The sequence below is a fragment of the Abramis brama genome (genome assembly GCF_963993115.1).
Source record: "Abramis brama genome assembly, chromosome: 5".
Taxonomy (NCBI): Eukaryota; Metazoa; Chordata; class Actinopteri; order Cypriniformes; family Leuciscidae; genus Abramis; species Abramis brama.
The window spans coordinates 28264974-28290941 of NC_139967.1; the positions used below are offsets into that span (position 1 = coordinate 28264974).

Here is a 25968-nt window from a genome sequence, read left to right on the forward strand (position 1 = left end):
ATATGAAAATGCATCAATATGTATTGTGGATAGTGACAATATGTATTGTGTATAATTCACCCAAAATGAACATTTCTGTGTGAGAAAAAATTTACAGAGTTTTAGTGTCACTACATTAAACTACTATATAATGTTGAATATAATGTATAATAATGCAATGGGGGGATATTTGTGGGTCCTGAAAATGCCAAATGTCTTATGTTACCAGTAAAAAGTGGCCAACGTTATTTTAAATATATCTAGTCAGTGACAGAGTCTGTATGTTCGTCTGAAATAATTCTGTATTTTTAGCTTCAGAATCAACAATATTTTTATTCTGGTGTTACCATTGGGTTACTGCACTAAGTCCAAGCCTATTCATGTACACCCACAATGTAAAACCAACTTTAACATTTTTAATCAACAGTACATTTTTGTCAACCTTTTCCCATATGTCTTGAAGTATCGCAATAATATCGTAATATGAGTTCAGTATCGTAATATGTTTCAAATCGTGACATGAGGGTATCGTTACACCCCTACACAGCAAGGATCTCTGCTTTCTCTGAACATTTCAAACCCCAGATAAAATGCAAATGTACTGTCTCTCGTTACTCGATTGCTGTCTGGGTGACAAAAGGTGGAGCAGGCAAGAATAGAGGCCCAGCGTTTTGTATTTGCATTAGAAAGCCCCATCCCAATGACCACTTTCCTTTCCTGTGTTATTTAGTATTTTGTTTCTTCGACCCCAAAACAATCGTCGTTTCTGTAGAAAGAAACCTCCCAACAGCTGTATAACAGCCACATTTAAAAGAAATTTTGCAGAGCTGTGACATTTTGAGATGATCCTATTGGGATTTTTCTCACAATATATGCTGCTTGATCGGTTATAAGCTACAGGGGCCCAAATGTGCTTGTTTGTGTATTATACTGGTGTCTTTGGTGTGATGGCTTTGAATGGCATAGCGTGGGAGTCATTGTTATCCACCCTGATTATATCAACCATTGAACAGGCTGAAAACCAATGAATATCCACAGTATGTGGAAAAACCTAGATGATATGCTGTTTTGCGTGTAACATGCTAAAGTAATAGGCCTTATTTATGTCATTCAAAAAGAAAATCTTACATTCGTACACAGCTTGATATTAGTGATTAAATGTGATTTTGACGGTCAGCCTGACTCGATCCTGTTGGCAATTTGTGACCATTCAGCTTGGCTGACTGTTGGTTTCTGGCAGTGGTTCAGAACGCATGTTGTGGCTTACGGAGACTAAGATGGGAACGTGTCGAAGGGGAATGTGGAGTCCTGCTTGTTGGCAATATGCTATAGAGGAACACAACTGAATTTGCACATTAAAGAGTCATTTTCTCTTCTAATTTTAGAGCATTGTGTCATTTTCTGGATGCAGAAATATTATCACACAATAAATCTTTGTTAATGTCCAAACTTTTGTATTCAAATATGTATATTTAGTACTATTTTGGTAAGAATTTTAAATTTATTCTTTAAGATATTTTTATATATCTATTTTTTATTTGCTTTGAATGATCAGGTGGCTGTTTAATATTTGTTTGTTTGTGCTTGAACATTGACAACATTGTTTTTGTTTTTTTCAGTGGTCAGTTTGCAGTGGTAAAGAAATGCCGTCATAAGAACACTGGTGTGGAATACGCAGCCAAATTTATCAAGAAGAGGCGCAACAAATCTAGTCGGCGAGGGGTCTCCAAAGACGACATTGAGAGGGAGGTCAGCATCTTGAGGGAAATCCAGCACCCAAATGTCATCACCCTGCACGATGTGTTTGAAAACAAGAGTGAGGTCATTCTCATCCTGGAGCTGTGAGTCATTGTTTTTCTTGCATTTACTGAGTCATGAAATCATTAAGAGCCTCCATTCATCTTATTTCTGTGGCACAATTAAAAACTCAGATCTGTAAAAGATGCTAGTAGTTCATGTACTACTGGTTATTTTAGAGTTCTGGAACATCACAGTATGAATAAATCTATTAAAGAAGTTGTCTAGGGATTCTCCCTGAATGTTGTTGCACAAACCTTTACTTACAAAGCAAACACTTGACAAGGTCAACAGTGGGGGGTTGAGGAGAACCAGTCTATTGAGTAGATGAACCAGTTTTGCCTGTTGTGCTGTGCACATTCATACACTACTGCAAATGTGTTCAAATGGAAAAGACATGAATTGATGTCCGTACTGTCTTAACTATACTGGTGCACTAAAACAAAGACCTTTGGTTGATAAAGAAAGTTTATTTTAAGTTATAAGTCTGGGTCAGATTTTTTCTTACCCTGCCAAAATTTTCACTTACCCCGCCACAAAAAAAAAAAAAAAAAAAATAATAAAATAGTTATTGTTTTCATTGTTTTTTACTGTTGTAGCCTTGCATTTTAATAAATAAGCTTATTACACTAATATTTATTTTTTCCAATTTTGATACCACAGCAAAGAGCAAATAAATTACAAAGAGCAGATAATCAAAAAAATCAAGCATTAGTACAGATATTCAGATTAAATAAACAGTGCTTTAAGCACACAGAACCTTTATCTTTTTGTCCAATTTCCAAAAAAAAATTTTGTAATGTTGTTATTCACCTTGTAGATGGTTGGTTTGGTTCATGGTTTATAACTGTTTAATGAAGAGGGGGAAAATGATTGGGAAAAAGTGAGCAGGCAGGCACTAATGCACCTCGATCGGTGCTGTACAATGTTAGGATGTAGTATCACCCTGTTGTGCTTCAAGAATCGCTTCCTAACAGAGTAACAGTCTAACGTGAAAATCAACACGAAGTCTAAATTTGTAAGCAACTTAAATGTGGACAAAATTTAAAATAATCAATGAGTTAATTTCATCATTGCATGTAATTAATTCCCCATTACCAGAACAGAATGTTTAAAAGATTTTGTTATATGTATTTTGACAATGTAAAGTTAACACAAGTAGTGTCTGGAATGTCAAACCTCACCATTTCAGCAGAAATGTTTTTTGAGACATAGATTATGTGAAGGAAGTGTCTTTCCTCAGAACCTCTTGAAGTGTCTCCTCGCCCAACTGGTTTTCTTTGCTACTTCATATTCTTTGACAAAGGGCATCCCTGCAGCTATATTCTGAGCTCATATTTGTTACACATTTCTCATCAGTGAAGCTATTTTGTGAACTAACTGAGGCATCTAGAGATAAGTACCTTGCTAAAGGACATAACCGCACGATCCTGACCTCGGAACTGAAGGTCAAGTTTCATTTTCGGGTCATTTGGCGTCCTCTCAAAACCTTTGTGCTCCCAACCAATATTGAGAAGCGAGAAGTTACAAGCTATCATGTGTCTTTTATTGTGTCTCAGACGACATGCCCCACAGTCCGTTTACTGACCGTCTGATGCGTTAAAAAATAGCAAGTTCTGGCTGAAATCTGATTGGCTGATTGTCTGCCTGGAAACAAAGTTTGTGTTTGCAAGGTAGCAGTTTGATACAGTGAGTGATTTTGAGGAAGAACTAATTTAGTTTAATCTATTTCAGATAACCCAACCGTAAATGGCAGTTTGTTGTTTGTCGATCAGATGGTCTCTTCCTGATTAAGTAGTGTCTTTGCGAGAACAATTAATGATGACTAGACTTTATGCCACAAGTCAAAAATCTGACTACGAGACTTGTGTTGTTCAGGGTGGGGGCTTGTGTTTTTCTTTGTTTCTGTGAGGGGGAATAGACGCGTATCTGCCGCCGGTGTTTTTGCAGCTGGGTTGGCTCGTCGCTGCACTTGCTCAGACTCACCATTAGCAGCAAACATTATCATGTCATCAGGGTGCAGCTGGTTTGCAGCTTCCTTCTGCTGAATAAATATATGCCCGAATCATGTTGGTCCTCTCCCAGAAGCCATGATTATATCCCTGCCAGCAGGCATTTCTGCCAGAGTGAATCTCTCAGAACCATTAGAGAGGTTGGTTCTTCTGCTTAATAAGCCAGACTCACTCTAGGTGATGATTATTTTGTTACACCATAGCCATATCTTTTTATTGCAGATTTAATTCTCAGATCTTTTTTTTTTTTTTGGTGTTTCTTTCTATGTAGCCTAATTATGTGAATCCTGATTTGTAGGGTCTCTGATTCACAAAATAATCACCTAAATGATATTTTAAGAATTACCTATTTATCTATTGTCTTGTCTCTCTTTAAACATTGAACATTATGTGGTACACCTTATCTGATTTTTTTTTTTTTTTTTTTCTTTCAAAATTTTCTTGAATTTGCAGTTATCCTTAACTGATTTGGCTAACCCAGGCTCACGGGAAAAGCGTACATGTGGTCACGTTTTTATATTATGTTGCGTCTTGCACGTTTCACAACACTTTAAAAGTGAAACATTCAGTGAGTGGTGCTAAAAGTGTTCAGGTTTATCCAAAACGGGTGAACATGAATCTGCCAATGCTTTATAATGCTGGTTGTTGTACATATCACGGCATTTCTGAACTCACCGGTGAGTGGCACTACAAGGTTAATGCTCTATAACGTTTGAAAATAACATACCACACACTAAACCCTGAACATACCTGACAGAAAATCCTGACAAAAAGCAACCTGACAAAAGCAAGCGAGACATAAAAACACATTTGCTGAAGCAAGCATGAAATGATAGATGGACATATGCAGCTGGTTATGTGATGCAAACATCAAAATGTATTAGTTTATGTTAGTAAATGTTTTGAGCTCATAACATACTATTGTGCAAGGAACCTTGTGAAAAATAAGTCTTTCTAATCGATAATCTGCTCCTGTAATCATAATTTTGTTTGAAAAGTAGCCTAATAAAAGTAGTTGCTGTTTTACTGCCTCTAGTGTTCATTTCAGCTGAATAATTGCAGTGATTTGTATGTGTTTTTGTGTTTTGAAAAAATGTATGTAGAGGTACGTTTTTCCAATGAGCCTGTGTTGGATTTGGCAGTTGTATTCAGTGCATCTTGTCCAAGTCACTCTTGTAGGAGAGATTTTATCTCAATTAATTTTATCCTGGTTAAATGAAGATTATCAACTAACTCCCTCTATTGCAAGTGTCAACATCTGTCCTCTCTCTACAGTGTGGCAGGTGGGGAACTCTTTGACTTTCTAGCTGAGAAAGAGTCATTGAGTGAAGAGGAGGCCACCGAGTTCCTCAAGCAGATCTTGGATGGAGTCAGTTACCTACACTCCAAACAGATTGCCCACTTTGACCTGAAGGTACTGAGACACGTTTGAGTTTCACCCCAATGCCAGACTGTGGTGATTAACGTTTCTGTAGACCAGCCACAACAAATCAATTGAGGCGCTTTTATCCTCCCTGCTGGTTATCCACTCATTTCCACCCTTTACATAATAACTGACCATCCCGAAGCTGGGATAGTCATAAATTTAGTACTTTTTCCCTATGCAGTTTTTGAAAGGGATATTGCTAAATTGCATTAATAATTTAGTAGTCATGGATTTGAACGTTTCAGATTTTTTACTTCCGACTAAAATCACTTAACCTGAGTAACCAGTCTAACTGACAAACTAACATCAAAACATTCACATTGAACAACTTAACTGTGACCTAAAGAATAAAATGAAATAGTCAAGCAGTCACTGAGCCTCTCATTATTAGCATTTTATGTTTAATCCTTCATGTTACTCAAGCAACAATGTTTATGTAATTAGATCCACTGCTTTCAGAGCAGTCATCCACACAGCTTTCCTTAACATTTCTGTTAAATATTTTGAAGTCATTGGAGCTTTTAAGAGATTAGTCTGTGCATGAATAAAGCCCACTGAAGGAAGTATTGTTTCTATGGAATGTCCAGGCTGGGATCTGTTACTGCCAGGCTTGAGTATGCCTGCTCTTTCTAGAGAACGTTTATATAGCTTTGCATGTGATTTCCATGCGTTATGGCAGATTTCCTGCACTCTCTCTCTCTCCCCCCCTCTGCTGCTGTGTTTTTGTTCTGTACCTATCATTAGTTCCTCTGATTCTCTCTTCTCCCTCCAATTCTTTCTCTATTCTCATCTTTCTCAGCCGGAGAACATCATGCTGTTAAACCGGAGTGTGCCTCACCCACGCATTAAGCTCATTGACTTTGGCCTGGCCCACAAGATCGATTTTGGCAACGATTTCAAAAACATCTTTGGTACCCCAGAGTTTGTAGGTCAGTGTCATCCACTGGTCAGTCTATAGAGATGTGTTGTAATTACACCCTCTCTTATTGTTATGGTCCTCTGTTCAATCCTTTCTTTTCTCCTTTCATGTGTAATCTGAACCACAAGCCTGACATAACTGTACAGAAATACCATGGATCACTGCTTTGTGATCCGATGAATCCTGCAAATAGGTATAAAAATATAGGTATATAATATATACAAATATACATTATTTTTAATAATAGTATTTTAAATTATAAGTATGCGTTATCACCTAAACTATAAAAAACAAAACGTATCTTATATTTAAGCTTCTTTAAAGTAGGAAGTAGGAAGACACATCAGGAGTTCACATGTAGACATGCATTGTCTTGTGTTTAAACATAGGCTTTTAGATTAACAGGTTTTTGAGATAATGAAAAACAATATTTTAGTCAAGTGTGTTCAGACGTTTAGTGTATGTTTATGTGTTTGGGTTGGTATTTTGTGTACAACAATATGAGTCAGCTCTGTTGTGTTTGACATCAACAAGCCCTTACCATCCTACAAAGCACACAGACATGCACACCCACGCCACCTCCATCCCTCCATGCCATTGGCATCACATCTTGTCCTACTGTACCTGAATGGCAGCCAGTATGGCTGCAGGCACTGATGATACAGCAGTCTTAATAGAGACACAGTGCTAAAGGCCACGGTCAAGTTCCAGCTTCCCAACAGTGCAGTCTATTTCAGTGCTTAAAATTAAGATCGGTGTTCATGGAGGAGAATCCGGTCAAGCTAGACACCTGGTCTTCGAGACACTAATCCAAAACAGTCCCAGTAGTTAACACGTAACAATTAGCCCATTACACAGGCATGACTTCATTGATTTATTTATTTTTTTAGCCTTCGAGTCAGGGAGCAAATTGCTTCTTGCATCCCTGGTCAATGACCAAATCCAGTGCATGAAAAGACAAATAGTAAATCTATGTCAATTCTCAGGCATAGAGAGAAGCCGCATCTCTCCCACCTCAGCCTTATTTCCTTGTTTCCTCATTAACACATCAGAAATTGAAAGCCTTTGAAACCAATGACTCATTTCACAGCTCATTCGGTGAGAAACTACAAAAATATCCTACCATCGACTTAGCATTTCTAGATATTTTTGCAGGCCCAAACTGTGCATCGTTTTGTCTAATGACCATATATTTAGTTCATATATAGCTACCGCTGTTTGAGAGATGCACACAAGTGAAAAGCATTTTTTAATGCTAAAAACTGTATTTTGCATGTCAAAGTAGATTTCTGTATGGAAGATCAAATTAGTTTTAACTAAGCAAACGTATCGAGGTCTGAAAATGTATATTAATGAATATTTGGTTAAAATTAATATTTGGCTAAAGATTAGTAATGAATTATTAATAAAACGTTTTCCCAAAATGGTGGTTGTGGGTTAAAGTGTGTCAGATGCTTCAGTGTAAACATGTCAGTATTGTGAAATATTACTAGGTAAATCAGGGTATTGAATGAGAACAAATAGAGGGCAGGATTGGGGTCATCAGAGACATTTTCTGATTTAGCTAAAGAATATTTTTACTAAAGATGAATCGTACACAAGATTAGTAATGTTCACTAACAATGTAAATAGGGTCAATTTTGATTTCATGCGGACATTTTGTAGAAAATTATTGTAGGCTTTACTTCCAGATTCATGAAATGCTATAACATATATACTATTGAAATTGTTTCATTCATTTCATTCAAATATTAAATCTTTTCCTGGTTGTTGTATGAAAATGTGAATGATATACAGCAAAATTTGATTGAATGTGATTTGTGCATTAGTAGAATTTTTTTCTCATTTATGTTCTTATTTTATATGAAACCAGAATCTTTAGTTATTCAACTTACTCCTTTATATGATGCAACTTACCCCTAAAGTGTTTTTGTTTTTGTTTTTTGTTTGGATTGGTTTGGTTTCTTTGTTTGTTTTTTGCAGACATCCTGAAATATAATTAGGTGTATTAGCTTTAGCTCTCATTTCTCTTTGCCAATAGGATGACTTAAGTGCTCGATGGTGTTTTAAGCCACCAATGGCTCCTTAGAGGCAGCTAGCCCTACCCTCAACCTTAAACCTACCCATCCCCTCGCTGCCTGGAAGGCGCCGTTGGGGGCTTAAAACATCAAACAACGACTTAAGTCAAAACTGGCACAGCTTACCCTATATCTCCTGTATTGTATGATTGTATTGTAAGTGATTTTGTATTGTGGGTTGCAGCTCCAGAAGTGGTCAACTACGAGCCTCTTGGCTTGGAGGCAGACATGTGGTGAGAATGAGTGTTATCTCGTATCATTATCTGACCTCGCTATTAGCTCACTTCCTAAGCTAATCTTGTGTTTTTATTTCTGTCTAACTCTAGGAGCATTGGGGTGATCACTTATATTCTGTGAGTATTCATAATCATCAGTGTTGCTGGATGTTGTAAATAGTACATATCATTACGAATGAAATCTGAATGCATTTATGGATTTTCACTTAGACTGTAAATAGCATCCATTTTCGTAACTGAATTATTTTTCCCAAAGCATGGCTGTAATCATATTCCACCGTAAAACGAAGGCTTGGTGACCAAATTTAGCTTAACATGAGACAAATAAAGTTGAACTAAGTGTTTTTATTAGTTTCATTTGCAGGCTTGTATCAGCTTGTCATTCTGTAACTCTTATAATGACTGATGTTTGAACTAAAAGGATAAAGCTATCCAGCCAAGTGCTGCATCAGACATCGATGTTTCCATGAGCTGCACAGTCAGAGGTTACATTGACAGTTTTTCCTCTGTCATTTACCATTTTAATAACATTGACAGATAAAAAAATCCAAGCACTTGATGAGGCTGAAAGAGCTCTTGCCACATACGTTCTTGTGATATTAATGTCACTTAAAAATACCAAGCGGTACAGTGTTTTACTGGCATTTAAAAATAGACATGGAATTTATAACCCAGTCCGTCAAAGTGATGGATAATGATTATTAGCGCAACCTCTGAGTGTAATGTCTAATTGTAAAGCTGGTGTTGGTCTTACTGCAGTTAACTATATACGTGTGTGTGTGTGTGTGTGCGTGTGCGTGTGCGTGAGCTACGTGTGTGTGTGTGTGTGTGTGTGTGTGTGTGTGTGCGTGTGTGTGTGCGTGCGTGTGTGTGTGTGTGTGCGCGTGTTAGTGAGAGGGAACTCAGCATATCACAGAGCAATATAAACAATGGAACTTGTCTGTTGCTTGTGATAAGACCTGAGGGGACCCTCCTTTTTTGATGGGAACCAAATCTCCATATCTCTGACGTAAATAGGTGAATCTCATGAAAACTGTCAGGAAATATCCGACTCATATTTCACCCTGTACTCAAAAGGGAAAAAAAAATAAATTACATATTTCGTAAAGAACATTAAGGTTAAGCCTATTTTTAGGATTGTTAGAGCCACATTCGATCCAAAAAATGTCTGTTCTTATCTGTCCATCACTATCCGTCCATCAACATGTGCTAATATTAGCAGTCTAAAATGAGCTGGAAAGGTCTGTCTGTCTCAGGGCTGTTCCTCCCACTCCTCTTTCAACATTGGCAAATATAAATAGAGCTTTTTACCAGATTTCACAGGTAGATTTCGCACACCATTGTCACGTCTAATCCTGACACTCTATTTGCATTCCTTATTCTACTTTTCTTTTTCTCACACTTTTTGAGACTTTTCTGTAACTTTACAATAATTAATCAAGCAATATTTACAATATAAGTTTATCTCCCTACAATGTTTCTTACCCCACATATTTATCAGTTAAGATTTTTAATTAGCAACAACAATAAATATCAATTATAATAGTGGAAAGACAGCTCGTATAACCAGATGTTTCTCTGGTACTATGGTCTAGAACAGAGATTATCATCACAAAGGGAAAAAAATGGAACACAGCATGAATTTATGAGTTAAACGCTAAATGGCCTTAAGGTCTCACACTTTAACAGTAAAGGTCAGGAAACTGCTAGGTTGCAGGTTATAATATCACAGCATCAGTCATTCACATAAAACTTGACTTTGTTGAATGCTGCTATACTGAAGACCTTCACATTCAATAAATGGTAGATAAAATGGTCTTTTTTTCCTCTGTATCTTCAGGCTTAGTGGTGCCTCACCTTTCCTGGGTGAAAATAAGCAGGAGACACTTGCTAACGTGTCAGCTGTGGACTACGAGTTCGATGAGGAGTACTTCAGCAACACCAGTGCTCTGGCCAAAGACTTCATTGCTCGGTTACTGATCAAAGATCCAAAGTGAGGACCACTGAAGTAGCTTCTGATGATTTGAGGTGGTTTGGTGGGGTTTTGAGGAATTTAATTTTATTTACTTGCGTAATTAATCACATCTAACATTAAAGTTTTAATATATTTTTTTAGAAACAACATAAAGAAAGTATATTTTAAATATTTGATCTAACAGGTAGAAAATATACAGAAATTGAATAAAGTTATCCAAAATTTTTCACTGCATAAATTATAAATTAATTATTATATTACTCCTAATTAAAGCTCCAAAAGTGAATCAGTCAAGAGCAGTGGGTGATTTGCTCTTTTTTGTTTGTTCTTTGATTAACATTAATGACACTTTAAGACCTGCCGCACATGACGCAGATCTGACACATCCTATTTTCTCACAAATCTTTGCGTTCATTTAAGACTTAATTTAACTAATTTAAGACTGCGCTTGGACACTCGACAAAACTGACTTTTGTGTGTTTTCACATTCAAGCGTGAAAGAGAAATCAGTGCAGTACTGGCACGCTGTCTGAAGAAGCTTTCTGTGCGCACGAGTCGTGTGTGTGTGTGTGTCACCGTTCTCTTTTGTGTCTCGCTAAGCTTTAACGGTTTAAAAGCATTTGCGTGGTTAAGAGTGTGATCATATAATGTAACCTAAGGTAGCCTAAGGACAACGGCAAAAAATGGATGCTTAAATATTTTTAACGTGTTAAACCGAATGTATATATTTCGGTTTTAGATATATTTATAATAATTAACAGTTTGTAAATTGACTGGCTATTCACCACAAATCAAACTAACGTGGATGTAGGCTGTCAACAAACAGGAACAGGTGCTTTGCACAAGAAGGTGTAGACATTAACAGTAACTGTTAATTTGGTTCCATATTTGTCTACTAAATTGCATATCTGCCTGTTGATTGCTCTCATTTCATTTTTATTTGCGCTGTGGACTGACCTCATTCACCTCTGATATTTTTTATAGAGAACTAAAACTAGTACTGTGGAAATGATCTCAGTACTTCACCTAAATGTCTTGTTCATAGCATAGATACTGCTTAGGTCTAAACATTGTCATGAAAGCTGATATGCAACATTCCAGAGCCCAATCCCAGAATTCCATCTGTGTGCACAATGCGATAACCATCTTTCAATTTGTATATTGAATGCCTTCGCGTTTCTTCTAAAGGTTGTCCTTTATTTGCTTTTTCGTGGGTTATTTTTTAAGTTAAATGTTGGAAAGTATCACAATGTAGAGAGATTTGCAGACTCCCTGCCTATGTTTGTTACATATAATAAAACAAATTATATCATAAGTGAAAATAACATTTTCATGTTTACAGAAAAAGAATGACAATCCTGGACAGTCTTCAACATTCCTGGATCAAGGTTTGTCCAACAACCACTACATATTAAGCACTTAATCAAACACATTTTATTACCTTAACGTTTGGTTTAATGCAGCAATGTCTTTTTTAAAGCCAAAGGACACGCAGCAGGCACTGAGTCGTAAGGAATCAGCTGTGAATATGGAGAAATTTAAGAAATTTGCTGCCAGAAGAAAGTGGAAGGTGCTTTTTTTTTTCATTTCATTTTTAACCATGTTCTGCTATGAGACATTTAACTATTTGACACAAAGCATGATCAGTGATCTGGCCTCAGTCAGCATTATGTGCCACACCAACAAGTCACACTATTTCCACACAAACCCTTGGCTATGAAACAAAGAAGCACGCACATGCCCTCATACGCCGAATTAAGTTCATGTAAAAAAAAAAAGCAAAATAGTTGGTTAATATGTTATTTGAAAAGTTGAAATGTCATTTAACCTTTTCGAGAAGAGTTCTAATTGCTGTATGATGCTTAGATAAAAAAGCCTGTTCTACAGAAGGTGTCACAAATATCATCTTCATATGATCATTTAATATGGTTTGTTTGTTTTATCTGTCTTCCTCAGCAATCGGTGCGTCTCATCTCTCTGTGTAACCGGCTCTCCCGCTCCTTCCTGTCTAGGAGCAACATGAGTGTGGCACGCAGTGATGACACACTGGTAGGAACTCACAGTTAAAGTCACCTTTCAAGAAGCTTATAAAAATAAATAAATTGTGAACAAGAAGATTAATTTTTTATTTTAAATTTGTGTATAAAAAAAAAAAAAAAAAACATACTCTAAGTTCAAGTTCATACACACACCCAAAAAACAACATAAAACACCAGCAGGAAGTGGCAAAAAGAACAACAAAAGGCCTAAAAAGACACATGATCAGCCTGGCAACAGCAGAGGAACCCCTGAATCCCTGAGGTCTGGATTTATGGGATGAAACAGCTCTAATGAGCTCCGTCAGCTTCCCACACACCAAGAATAGAGGCAGACACACACACACACAAAACTGACTTGGACATAATTAAATACTTGAATATCTGAAGGTTGTAATTGGTTTTTACAGGTTTTGTTTAACACATTAATGCACATGACTGCTAATTGCTGTGCACGCTTATATTGAAGCTTGCCATAAAGTCAGATGACTCAGCCAAACTAACATGAGCACATTCATCGACACTCATACGGTCATGTGAGGTTTTGCATGATCTTTCTACTGTCCAGACATTTGCTTAGTGATGTGTGATAAGCCTGAAGAGCAAAGTGTAATTGCGGATGTGTTACATACATTATCTAAAGTTTACAGCTTACTATCTCTCTCTTCACCTGCGTCGTACACGTCACACACCTGTTAAACTGCTATAAAATAAATGCATTTTTCACCTTCACTTAAAATAATCTTATAAATCTAATATCTATATATTACAATATTGCAGGCATTATAGTAATATAATAACCATAAGAAACATTTCATATAGTGCTCTGAATATATGTGATGGGTTTTTTGTTGAGAACAGGAAATGGGTGAGTTTCATACAGGAAGGGAGTCGACAGCAATAACCAAGACATCACGTCCTTTATCATTTTAATAATCTAATCATCTATACACTAAAGAAATGAATACATTTATTGAGCAAGGATGCATTAAAAATGTATCGAAAGTGACAGTAAAGACTTCTATAATGTTACAAATAGAGATGCACCGATTACAATTTTCTGGGCCGATTCCGATTTTTCATTAAGTTTGACCTGCCGATACCGATTTTAGCCGATTCCGATTTCATTTTTTTCTAACCACTTTACAGCACACACAAATATTTATTTTATATATTTTCTGTAATAGAACATTTTACAATTTGCATAGTTCACACACATCTAAAGTGCAGTGTTATGGAAGAACCATTTCCTTTTCACATTCAATATCCAATATTTTTTTATATATGTATTTAACAAACTAAACGTCTGTATGAAAACAGGGAATGGCAATAAAATAATATATAAATAAAAAATAAAATAATATAGCCTTGCAGTATAAAGATATTTCTCAAAGCACACACACACAGGCCTATTGCAATCACTTGTACAAACTGAATAATAAAATGGGTACATTTTACAGTTTAAATGGGTACATTTTCTATAAATATTAGTCTTCGTTTTCTTTTCTGACATAGCCTACTCTAGTTCTTGTTAAAACACGCAAAGTCTGTGCATTTTGGGCACTTTTTTGGTGAAACCCTATTTAGGCTATTTTGTCCATCAAAAGTGTGCTTTCCCTTTAATTGAGCGTGAGCAGTGCAGCAAATGGACTCGGCGCCGAAACACGCGCTTCACTGCTCGCGACGCTCCTGCTTTACGCTCACGCGCTACTCCTGCTCCCGTTGTGAATGCACTCATTGATTAACATGCACGCCGAAAAAAATACGCGCTTGCGGTCTGAACGGACGTAATTCACGAGGTTTTCTACATGTGTGTACCGTGTGCACGTGTGATGCTGATGTTGCGCGATGTTAATCATGCGGCGCCCGAGTGCATTTGACCGGCATAAAATCGGCATTTGTCAGACTGACCGGCCGGTCGCCTGTCACGGCCGATCACGTGAAAATCGGCCAATTCCGGTCACCAGCCGATCAATCGGTGCATCTCTAGTTACAAATATTTCTATTCATCAAACAATCCTGAAAAAAAAATGTATCATGGTTTCCACAAAAATATTAAGCAGCATAACTGGTTTCAACATTGATAATAATAAGAAACATACGTTGAGCTCAAAATCTGCGTATTTTATGATATCTGAAGGATCATGTGACACTAAAGACTGGAGTAATGATGCTGAAAATGCAGCTTATAGTTATTTAAAGTTATTTAACCCTCTGAGGTCTGAGCTGTTTTCTGGGCCCTGGAGGTGTTCTGACATGCTCTGACATTTCTGGTTATTTCTGTTACTTGTGACATTTTCATGGCTAAAGTCTAATTACACTGTATTCAGCACAAACTCTGCTACAATAATATATCAGCAGCATGTATGTAAAAGTTTGTAGTTTTGAGATAATGACATTTATGCGTGGTTTTTGAAAATACAAAAAAAAATTCTCACTGAAATAAGGCCATGAAACCCATACTGATTATTTCTTCACAAGACTTTTGAAAATTGTATGACGTAGCCTAGAATATTTGCTGCAAAACTATGTGAAAATCACCCTGACTGCTCATTCAGATAAGACAATATATTGATTTAAAAAATTTACGACGTGTTTTGTGTGAAAAAGCCTTATGCGAGAGCTCATTAATATGTAAGCTTTTCTCACCTGAGAAAGACAAAGAACCTCCCCTAACGGCCCTATTAGGAGCTATCAGGCCCCTATCATTCTGAGCAACCTTGCACAATACTGTAAATGAGGAGATTTAAAAAATAATGGCTTTTAAATTGTTTGGATTTATTTACAACACAACATAATCCAAAGATACACAACAAATGCCAAAAAAGCACTTCAAAGACAGAGACCTTTGTGCCATTCCTAAAAACATTGTACATACCTTTCATTTCCAAGATTTTCACTTTACCATGTTCACGTACTGAGACTCATGTGAATGTTGAAGTCCTCAGTGGCATCTGGGACCTGAAAAAAAAAAAAGTGAACATACTGATATCAAGAGAAAGGCCTGCATGATTTTGGAAATAAATATTAGATTTTTCTGGTTAAAATTGCTTTTTAAAATTCCTTTTTAAAATTCACAGAATACACACACACACACACGTTTCCAACGATATATAATATAATGAACACCAGGTTTGTTGTGCCTTGTAGGCATAAGGTATATGCGCAGTGCGGATAAAATAATAATAACAATAAATAACCTATAGCAGCCTATAAATCTTCCAAAAGAAGCTAGAGAAAAATATATTGATTATCATGTTACTTCAAATGTTTCCATCCGTTATGATGATATGAAATGAGATAATAATAAAAACATGAAGCCGTTTGGTGCGTTTTGCTTTCATCCAAAATATGATACATTCAAACGCGATCGCTTGCAAAATATGATACATTCAAACGCGATCACTCTCAAATATAAAACATTATGGTTACCATAAACATATCTATGTTTGAGCAGATATCCACAAACACAGTAAACACATATGATACATTCAAACGCGATCGCTTGCAAAATATGATACATTCAAACGCGATCGCTTGCAAAATATGATACATTCAAACGCGATCACTCTCAAATATAAAACATTATGGTTACCATAAACATATCTATGTTTGAGCAGATATCCACAAACACAGTAAACACGGGTCTAAATATTATAATATTCCCCATATATCTAGCAACAGTTCAGCTGCAACGTGACATTTATGCAACAATAACAAACTAGGCTATGTAAGAATTTCTTACCTTATCTTTCTTGTCTTCAAATCGCGTTCTTCTTCTTCTGAGGTAGCCTAAATCCAATGTAAGCTCAGGCACGTCTTTCAAACTCGACGAAAAGTGAGGTGAAGTGTTTTGTTGTTGAGGTAACGAGCGCGTTCGCGTTCCATGTGGAGATTTGCATGTGAATATCTTTTGCGCGAGTAGGCGTGGCCAAATTAACTGTAATGAGCAAGCGTTTGAGAAGCTGGACATCTTGTTGGTTTTATACAAATTACTTAAACAGAGAATATTTGTTTTCGTTTTGAATCCGATCATTTAAAAGTACACACTTAAATGTTTATAAAGGTATATGGCTCATAAATGTGTGACAAGTATTCGCTGAGTTTTGTTTCAGTTTATAGACGTGCTCAAGAAAAAAAAGTTCACCGCGACGGAGAGGCAGAAAGCACACCCTGTTTATTTTCTTTATTTTACAAAAGCACAATGTTTTGATTTGATTGTAAGTGGACACATACAAAAGGAGAAATATCACAGATTCTTTTTTTATATTTCTTTTTTCTGTATGACCATTAATGATGGAGTAATTTAAGTTTATAGTGCTACAATGTGGAGAAAATCCGGCAAAACGCGTCGGCGCGTTTGTCGACCTCAGAGGGTTAAATTATATTAATATTTTACAATGTCACTGTTTTCACTGTACTTTTGATCAAATAAATGCGGCTTAGCTTAGAGTTCTTTCAAAATCATTTTGAACAGAAGTGTAGGTTTTTAACGTGTATGTTCATGGTTGGTACCTAGTTATTACCCAGTTATTGTAATTACTATAATAAGTACATAGTATGTATAACAGGACTGTAAAATAAAGTGGCTATCACTCAGTACCTTGTCAAATATTGTAAAGTACATGGCATTGTCATGTGATACCACAGTGACACAGTTTTTTTTTTTTTTTTTTAGAAAGAGAATCAATTTACACCCAAATTCATGAACATAGAAATTACCTAAAGGTCACATAAAATGACACAAAATATCTTAGAAGTAATTTTTTACAACCCAGGAGTGACTCCCTTTAGAAGCCTGTGCGTTGGAGCGTGCGTTTTGTGTAATTGGATACACTCGTCTTGTATGAGATGTGTATGTGTGTCTATCTGGGTGTTATTCCAGTACACTCCTTCACTAAACACAAGCCTCTTTCTGTCCCTCACAGGCCAGTCCAGTTTCCCTCTAGCCATGTATTTGAGTCTTCTGACACACACGTCGGTTTGGAGGTGGTTGGGTCACACAGCACACTAAACAGCGGTCGAGCAGTGAAGAGAAAGCGCTGTCTGTGCGCCGCCCCTCGTTTGCATTATTCAATAGGATTAGGACTTCACGCTGTGTATTTGCTGATAAGACCAACCGTAGTACTACTGAGCGTAAAAGGATTTGCTCAAAGTGTGACTGTCAAAGGAGGCGTGCTGTTGTTTTTGCTTCCAAAGCTTATTGTATAATAGCCTAAATATTGTCAAGTTGGCAGTTTTTCAGCTGAAGTTGAGCTCGTCATTTATTTGAATTCAAGTCAGTGCTGTGAAAAAAAATGGAAATATATTTATGTCAAAAGTCTTCACTATATCTGTGCACTAAAAATCCCAAATCTATACACAAATGAAACATTTAAATATATTAATAATAAGATTTTGTAATGTTTTTGAAAGAAATATCTTATGCTCACCAAGGCTGCATTTATTTGATAAAAAATACAGTAATAATTGAAATATTAATGCAATTTAAAATAACAATTTTCTATTTTAACATATTTTAAAATGTAATTTATTCCTGTGATGCAGGAATGTTGAAAACGGTTCTGCTGCTTAATAGTTTTGTGGAAACTGTGGTAGATTTTTTCAGGATTCTTTGATGAATGGAAAGTTTAAAAAAAGCATTTGAAATAGAAATCATTTTGTAACAATGTATAAGTCCTTACTGTCACTTTTGATCAATTTAATGCATCCTTGCTGAATAAAAGTATAAATTTCTTTAAAAAACAACAACTTTTGAACGGTAGTGTATTATACTGAAATATGTCATGTGTGCTTGTAGTATGTGTTTTGGTCTGTTATCATGAAGATATTGTTTAGATTCAGTAATTCATAGATTTATTTTTTTGGCAGGATGAGGAGGACTCATTTGTCATGAAGGCTATTATCCACGCAATCAACGATGACAATGTTCCAGGTCTGAAACACCTGCTTGGATCCCTGACCAGCTATGATATCAATCAACCTAACAAGGTGAGAGAGACAAAGTGAGTCTTATAGAGGTGATATGGGGAAGGAAAATGATGGAGAGAGTGACATGCTTATACTTGACTCGGTCTCGGTCCAAGTGATCAGTAGCCAACCTGAGCTTGATTGAGCTGATAACTGTATCAGTGTCACCGTATGCCAATGACGTCTGAGTTTACATTGTCGTTTTCAGCACTGACACTGAGATGTGCGGCATGTGACTGAGAAACAGTCAATGGACCATATCTCATCCCATTTGAGTGAGGCTGTGCTTTGCACAATGGGTATTTTGAATAGAATGAAAGAGGCTTAGGGTTAATTACCATTATTATGGTAATCATTCCAGATATTTGCAAGGGGACACTGCAATAAAAATTCTTAATCAGTATTTTTTGCCGGTAAAAATATTTAAACATCCTGATGACAAGATCAATTTCTTGAGACACATTTTTAATTAAGAACTTTTATTAATTATTTTATTAAAAAAGTACCCATTATGGTTTTTTACATTTACAACTTTCTTTAGTGTGTAATGTTGCTTTTTGAGCATGAAAAGCAGAACGTCCAAAAACAAAGGGAGTTATTCTCTATATGAGTAAGCACTGTTTCTCAACTCTCTGAAATGCTTCAATTAGTCTGGAGTTTTCTTCCGTGAAACAATATACAAAATTCCTCATGAAATATTCCACATTTCCTGCCCAAGGCACACGCAAAATAAAGGGGCGAGGCCTGGTCGGGTTGCGTTTAGTTGCGTGTTGAAACTCACATTATTGCACGCTTGAAACGGTTGACCATTCAAAAAAACTCTAGTCCAGCTGACCAATCAGAGCACAATGTGCTTTTCGTAAGGAGGGATTTCAATAGCTATGTTTCCATCCAAAATTGGAATATCTCATAAAATTTTGAAAAAGTGTCTCTCCCTGATAAACTGGCACTAAATATCACTAAGAAAAGTAGAAGAAGCCACTGTATATAATAATTTTCATATAAATTACTTGCGTATCAGAGCGTGTAGTAAAGTTGCTTTCTGAGGCAGATGCTGCTGTTTGGGAACAGTCAAGAGAGTTCTGGGAGGGAATTATAACGAACCACTTTATACTGAACCACTTGCTCAGGCATTTCAGGACAACCAAAACAGCATTTCAGATGCTGTGCAACGAGATCGGTCCACTGGTTAGTCCAGTTATACCATCCCATCGCAAATTCACATTCCTCCTTTTATGCGCATCAAGGAATTTAATCAGTAAATGTGTTTCCATCATAGATTATGCGCATGTTTTCTTATTAGATAAAAAAATGTACAGTACCTGACTCAAACGAACGCATAGGTTTTTCTTTTAGAATTTATGCTCATCTTGGCGTTTCCATCCAGCAGAATTTGATGTGAAAATTGAGTGCAAAAATAGGTGGATGTAAACATAGCTAAAGAGACCAGAACTAAACAGAGCGTTACTGTCAGACTGGGAAGAGAGGTACTGAAACTAAATAAAATATGTAAAAAATGTTTTGAACATTCGGGCATGAAAACCTATTCTAGTAGACCCCAAAAACAAAATCAAGACTTTGTAAAAGGGCATAATAGTGCTCTTTAGCAAGATGGGTCTTCAACCTGAATGCACACTGACTCATGGGGACTCGTAAGACTCCTAAATTGAGGTCCCCATGAGACAAGTGATGTTCATGAAAATGTAAAAATGCAGAAAGTTTTGTGTGATGGGTAGGTTTAGGGGTAGGGTTAGTGTAAGGGGATAGAATATACAGTTTGTACAGTATAAAAACCTTTACATCTATGGAGAGTCCCCACAAAGATTGCGAACCAGACGTGTGTGTGTGTTGATGAGACAGATTGTGTGTTTGTGTAGAAGGAGGGAATGAGGCCGAGGTTGATGAAACTGTAATCTGCTCACTGATGTGAAGAGACAAGCGTGCTTTTAATTGCATTGCTCAGAGCCGTCCAGCGCAGTCTGTGTTTATATATGCACAGTGAGAACTATTCCCATGACTCTCATGCATTTATTCATTCAGAGGAGTTTATCGCCAGTCTAGAGAAACAATTTCAGCCTCGCGCCCGCAAGAATATTTTACCAACCACTGCGATCGTTCTTTGCCAATTAAAACTGCTGTGCGAACAATGAAAAATGAATCAGGCTAATTTGAATTGCCATGTTCATACTGACTCCGAATTATAGGCTTAATTAAAGCTGCTTTCGAAAGCTTGAAGGAGCTATTAGTGCTTTGTTATATTCTATACAATGATTCCTGTTTGTGTGTGTGTGTGTGTGTGTGTGTGTGTGTGTGTGTGTGTGTGTGTGTGTGTGTGTGTGTGTGTGTGTGTGTGTGTGTGTGTGTGTGTGTGTGTGTGTGTGTGTGTGTGTGTGTGTGTGTGTGTGTGTGTGTTTTTTTGTTCGTGCACACTTCAGCACGGAACCCCTCCGCTCCTGATCGCCGCGGGCTGTGGAAACGTCCAGATCATTGATGTGCTAATGAAAAAAGGGGCGGAGATTCAAGCCTTTGATAAGGTGTCGTACTTCATTCTCCCATTCAATTCATGTACAAGAAAATGTAAAAATAATGTACTCTAGCGTTTAAATGTTTGGGGTTAAAAAGATTTGGTGTTCACTTTTGAACATTTTAATGTCCTTGCTGAATAGAAGTTTTAATTTCATTCAAAAAAATAAATAAATCAATAAGTTGCATGACCCCAAACTTTCGAAAGGTAGTATACATGTCAGGCAAAATGCTCCAGAAATATTGAATAGTACTGAAGATATGCTTTATCAGTAGTTTTAACAGAGTTTCAATGGTAAATATGGACATGCTAGACACCAAATATGTAAAACGGCTGCAAATACGTACAATTATGCTCAACATGCCATTCTTTTCCTCAGACTGGAGCCAACGCTATCTACTACGCTGCCCGACATGGCCATGTGGGGACCTTGAGATTCTTGCATGAAAAGAAGTGCCCTCTGGACATCCAAGATAAGGTGCTTCTATCTCTCTCTCACACACACACACACACACTAAGACACACACACTCAACAATCACAACACCACAGAGAGGACAGATGCGATTTTTCAAAGGCTTTCCCCATCCGGCACCTTTTCTTCAGAAAACCTTTCCTACTGAGTTCACACGCCTCTATTTCCCATTGGTAATTTGCAGTTGCTATGGTTACCCGCTGGCCCGAGGTTGGCCGTTGTATGAAATAATTGTTGACTGTTTGTTGACTGCCTCACTAGTCAGTGAAGTGCGCTCAGTCAAGCGAAATCATGGGGTAAAGTGGTGTTGAGTTTTTTCGGGAGTGCCATACAGAATCACACTTGGAGTGTCCGCAGCTTCATTACGGGTGTAAATTGGGTTCTTAAAACGTCCGCCTCAGCCTAAACCTTTGCTAGGAGGAGCACTGCGCTCAGATCCGGTGCAAAGCTGATTTGGGACTGGCCTTGGCAATTCTCAGCACCCAAGGATCTCCCTTAAACTGGTCACATTCTGCTTACGCAGGCTTTTCGGTCGCTTTGACCCTTCTTTGGCATCAGGGAAATACTTTAATGAAGTTCATAGCTGTGTCTTACCGTCTTGTTCAGCACTTTTGATTGTTTCCCTGATGTACATATACACATGGTCATTGCATTTTTTGTGTTCAGATCATCAAAGTGTAATCACAATTATAAAATGCCTGCTCATCACTGAATTACGGGCAGACGTCAGCATGTAATTCATAATGGGAGTAATGCTTGACATTCTGTTCTAGTCCGGAGAAACGGCTCTGCATGTGGCAGCTCGCTATGGTAACGTGGATGTAGTCCAATACCTTTGCAGCATCCATGCCAACCCTGACCTACTGGACCGGGTATGTGTCATACACACACTACACTACACTACACTACACTCTACACTGATCTGAACAATGAACAGCCCAAGCCATTATAGACTAATATGACATGTGAATGTAGCATCACACAAAAGTAAAAAAATTTATTTGGCATTGTACAAATGTGAAATTTACAGCCATCTGATTTAATAGATGACCGATAAAAGGATAAGGATAAGGTACAGAGATAATACGAACGAGTAGTGTTAGATTGGTCATGTGATCTCATTTTTTTCATCAGTCATAAGATGTCTGCCCCCATGAGGCAGTCTCTATTTAAAATAAAACCGGAGAATAATAAAAAGAAAAAAAGAGACATGATTTTCAAAAGTACTATTTTATGTACTTTTTTTAATGAAGAAATTGAGTGCATCTTTTTGTATTACTTGGAAAATAAATTAGAATTCAAGTAGTTTTTAATATAGACTACAATTTATAATTTTTTAAGAAGCAATGATGCATTAAATCAAAACTTACAGTAAAGATGTTTAAAATGTTACAAAAGATTTTTATTTCAAATAAATGCTGTTCTTTCAAACTTCCTATTTATCACAAATAATGCTAAAAATGTTTTCACAAAAAATTAAGCAGCACAACTGTTTTCAACATTGATAATGTCAATGTCTTTGAACATTAATAATAGTAAAACATTTTCTTAAGCATCAAATCAGCATATTAGAATGATTTCTGAAGGATCATGTGACACTGAAGACTGGAGTAATGATGCTGAAAATCACAGGAATAAATCACATTTTAAAATATGTTAAAATAGAAAACAGTTTATTTTGAAATTGTAATAATATTTCACAATATTACTGCTTTTACTGTATTTTTGATCAAATAAATGCAGTCTTGATGAGCATAAGAGACTTCTTTCAAAAACAATGAAACATCGTTCCCATCCCAAACTTTTGAACCGTAGTGCATTTGGAAGTATTTATTATAATGTTCCACTTGATAGAAGAAAATGTTCTTATATAAAAGAAAATGCTTAATGTCAGGCGTCTTTGATGATGTGCAAATGTGAATGTAATAAATAGTTTAGCAAGTGCTGACGTGACATGAGTGCTGAAAACTAATCATGTCCGTGGCTCACTTCATTTGTTCAGCACTATGAGCTCACAGCAGTAACTTTCATAGGCAGTCTCTTGTGTGTTTGGAAATATTGCTTCCATTGACTAATGGAACAGGCAAAATAAAAAAATATTCACTATTAAAAAAAAACTTGCTGTACCTCAAATTAACGAGCCTGAAGCTCCACTTCAGAGAAATGCAATAAAGATAATCGTTTTAAGATGATGTGTGCGAGTTCAATTATTAGACTAACGATAAGCAATGTGCACAACTAAATTATTTAATAGTATTACAGATTCATTTTAAAGTGGTTGCTTTTACCATTATCAACATTTTATGCTTCCATCCCACTATTTCATCCCACCCATTTACTATAATATCCTGCTCTTGAAGAAAACCAATATTCACATGCCATCCCGGGACTCAGACGTATTGTATATTTAAAAATTGTTACATTCATTGGAGGTGTCAGCCAGGGTTACAGGCTAATTAAGAGCAATTCGTCATGTGAAATGGCCTTGACACAGACTAATGTTGCTTTGTTAGCTCCGTGTGTTCAAGGTTATTCATGAGCTCTTAGTCTGAATGCCAAAGACTGTTTTCATGCCTCCACAGGAGCAGGAGACACCTCTGCACTGTGCAGCGTGGCACGGTTACTCTGCGGTGGCCAGAGCCCTGTGCGAGGCTGGCTGTGATGTCAATGCCCGGAACCGTGAGGGTGAGAGCCCGTTACTTACCGCTTCTGCCCGCGGCTTCAAGGACATCGTGGAGTGTCTGCTGGAGCATGGGGCAGACATGGACTCTGCTGATAAGGTGAACACAGACACTTACAAAATATTAACCATTAACAACTGCAGTGGTTGGGTGTTTTATGGTTCATTTAAGGTTCAAATAATTATTGACTATCCTTATCATGGTTTGTTTGCATCTATATATTTCAGGACGGTCACATCGCTCTGCATCTGGCGGTGAGGAGATGTCAAATTGAAGTGGTGAAGTGTCTGCTCAGCCATCACTGCTATGTGGACCACCAGGATCGTCACGGAAACACACCCCTTCACATCGCCTGCAAGGACGGCAACCTGCCTGTGGTCACGCACCTCTGTGCTGCTAAAGCCAATTTGGATATTCCTAACAAAGTGAGTTTCAAACTAGGAGGGTTTACTAAACCCTGGGTTTACTTACTGTAAAGTTACTAGCCACTCAGCATTTTCACTGGCCACAATTTTGACATCGATACCATAGGGAAAAACGGCCATATAGATATTTTTAATATTATCTCATAATTTGGAAGCAGGTATATTAGGCTACTGTCATTTTAAGACCTGACGCTCGGAGCCATTGTACTGTTTTATATAGCCAATATACTTGTATACTTGTGCGCGCACTTTGAAAGTGAGAGCCCTGAAATTCAAGCCCTGTAACACCACCAATATTTATCCAGAGCAAATGAATCGAGTGAGTAAACTCTTGTCAATTCGCTGTCAGAGAGATTAGAGAGCGAGAACGCGCAGCTGGAATTGTGTATTCTGCGGAACAGTTTCAGATATTTCAGTATCAATATGGATCGAAAAATCCATATTTTTGACAACACTACATTGCACTTAGCTTATTATTTAAGATGCCTTTTTAAAAGAGTACAACTGAAAAATGTATATTATATAAAATTCAACCCGCCACAGTGGCTAGTAGGAGTGACTGCGGTACACGCCACCTAGGGCTGGGCGATATATCGATATAAAAAAATATATCAATATATTTTTGAAATGCGATATGGAATTAGACCATATCGCATATATCGATATAGTTCAAATTTGCGCTGTGATCCTTGCTCCCCGCGCCCCCGCTCCTCCTTTTCCACTCTACGTGCATGTTTAACGTTAGAGCATGTTATATGAGGCGAATCATGACTGCTTCAGAAAACCCAGCACAATAGGAACTACCAGGAAGTGACATAAGTGTACGCTGAAATAAAGTTTTTAAAAAAAAAAGAAAAACTGACTTTCTTGTCCTGTCAGCCGTTATCCTGTTCTCGTAGCGCACACTCTTCAATTGCACGCGCAAATGCAGCGGCGCGCGCTGTATCGCCTCACTGATCAAGTGCAAAAGAAACTACGAGCATGCAACGCCGTTACGTTGTAAATTACACGAAATAAAAGTAATGCCGGTATGATTTTCATTCTATTCACCAGGAGCAGTTTCCATGTTTCATTAACAGTTACTGTTAATATTGTGTATTCACCATGGTAACTGTCGTTTCCATATTAACCCCAAAATGCCACTATTTTTCTTTGTTATTTTTTATATTTTTAAATGACTGTAGTGGCTCATACCAACATTGTATTAACAAAAACTAGTTTGGGACTGCTATTTAATAGCTTTAGCATAGGCCTAATGTTTATTTATTAGTACTAGTCTTTACTATTAGTCATATTCTTACAATTTATGTTAAGTAAAGGGGAAAAGTACTTGCGTGTGTTAACAAATTTTGTGTAAACATGTTATAATTTAGCTGGTTTCAATAAAACTACTTGTGACATGTCATATTTGGCTTTCACTTTGACTGAACATTTGCT

General features: G+C 37.0%; 1 protein-coding gene across 1 annotated transcript in view; it reads left to right on the plus strand.

Annotated features, from left to right (window-relative positions):
- Positions 1-25968, plus strand: part of dapk1 (death-associated protein kinase 1) — a 72514-nt gene that overhangs the window by 25711 nt on the left and 20835 nt on the right. Inside the window, exons 3-17 of the mRNA XM_084114452.1 lie at positions 1599-1820; positions 5064-5202; positions 6014-6143; positions 8396-8444; positions 8538-8564; positions 10288-10440; positions 11765-11810; positions 11903-11992; positions 12379-12471; positions 18330-18449; positions 20864-20962; positions 21332-21430; positions 22199-22297; positions 24008-24205; positions 24334-24531. Coding sequence (XP_083970578.1) covers positions 1599-1820; positions 5064-5202; positions 6014-6143; positions 8396-8444; positions 8538-8564; positions 10288-10440; positions 11765-11810; positions 11903-11992; positions 12379-12471; positions 18330-18449; positions 20864-20962; positions 21332-21430; positions 22199-22297; positions 24008-24205; positions 24334-24531 — 1762 coding nt within the window. The remainder of the gene's footprint in view (positions 1-1598; positions 1821-5063; positions 5203-6013; positions 6144-8395; positions 8445-8537; positions 8565-10287; positions 10441-11764; positions 11811-11902; positions 11993-12378; positions 12472-18329; positions 18450-20863; positions 20963-21331; positions 21431-22198; positions 22298-24007; positions 24206-24333; positions 24532-25968) is intronic.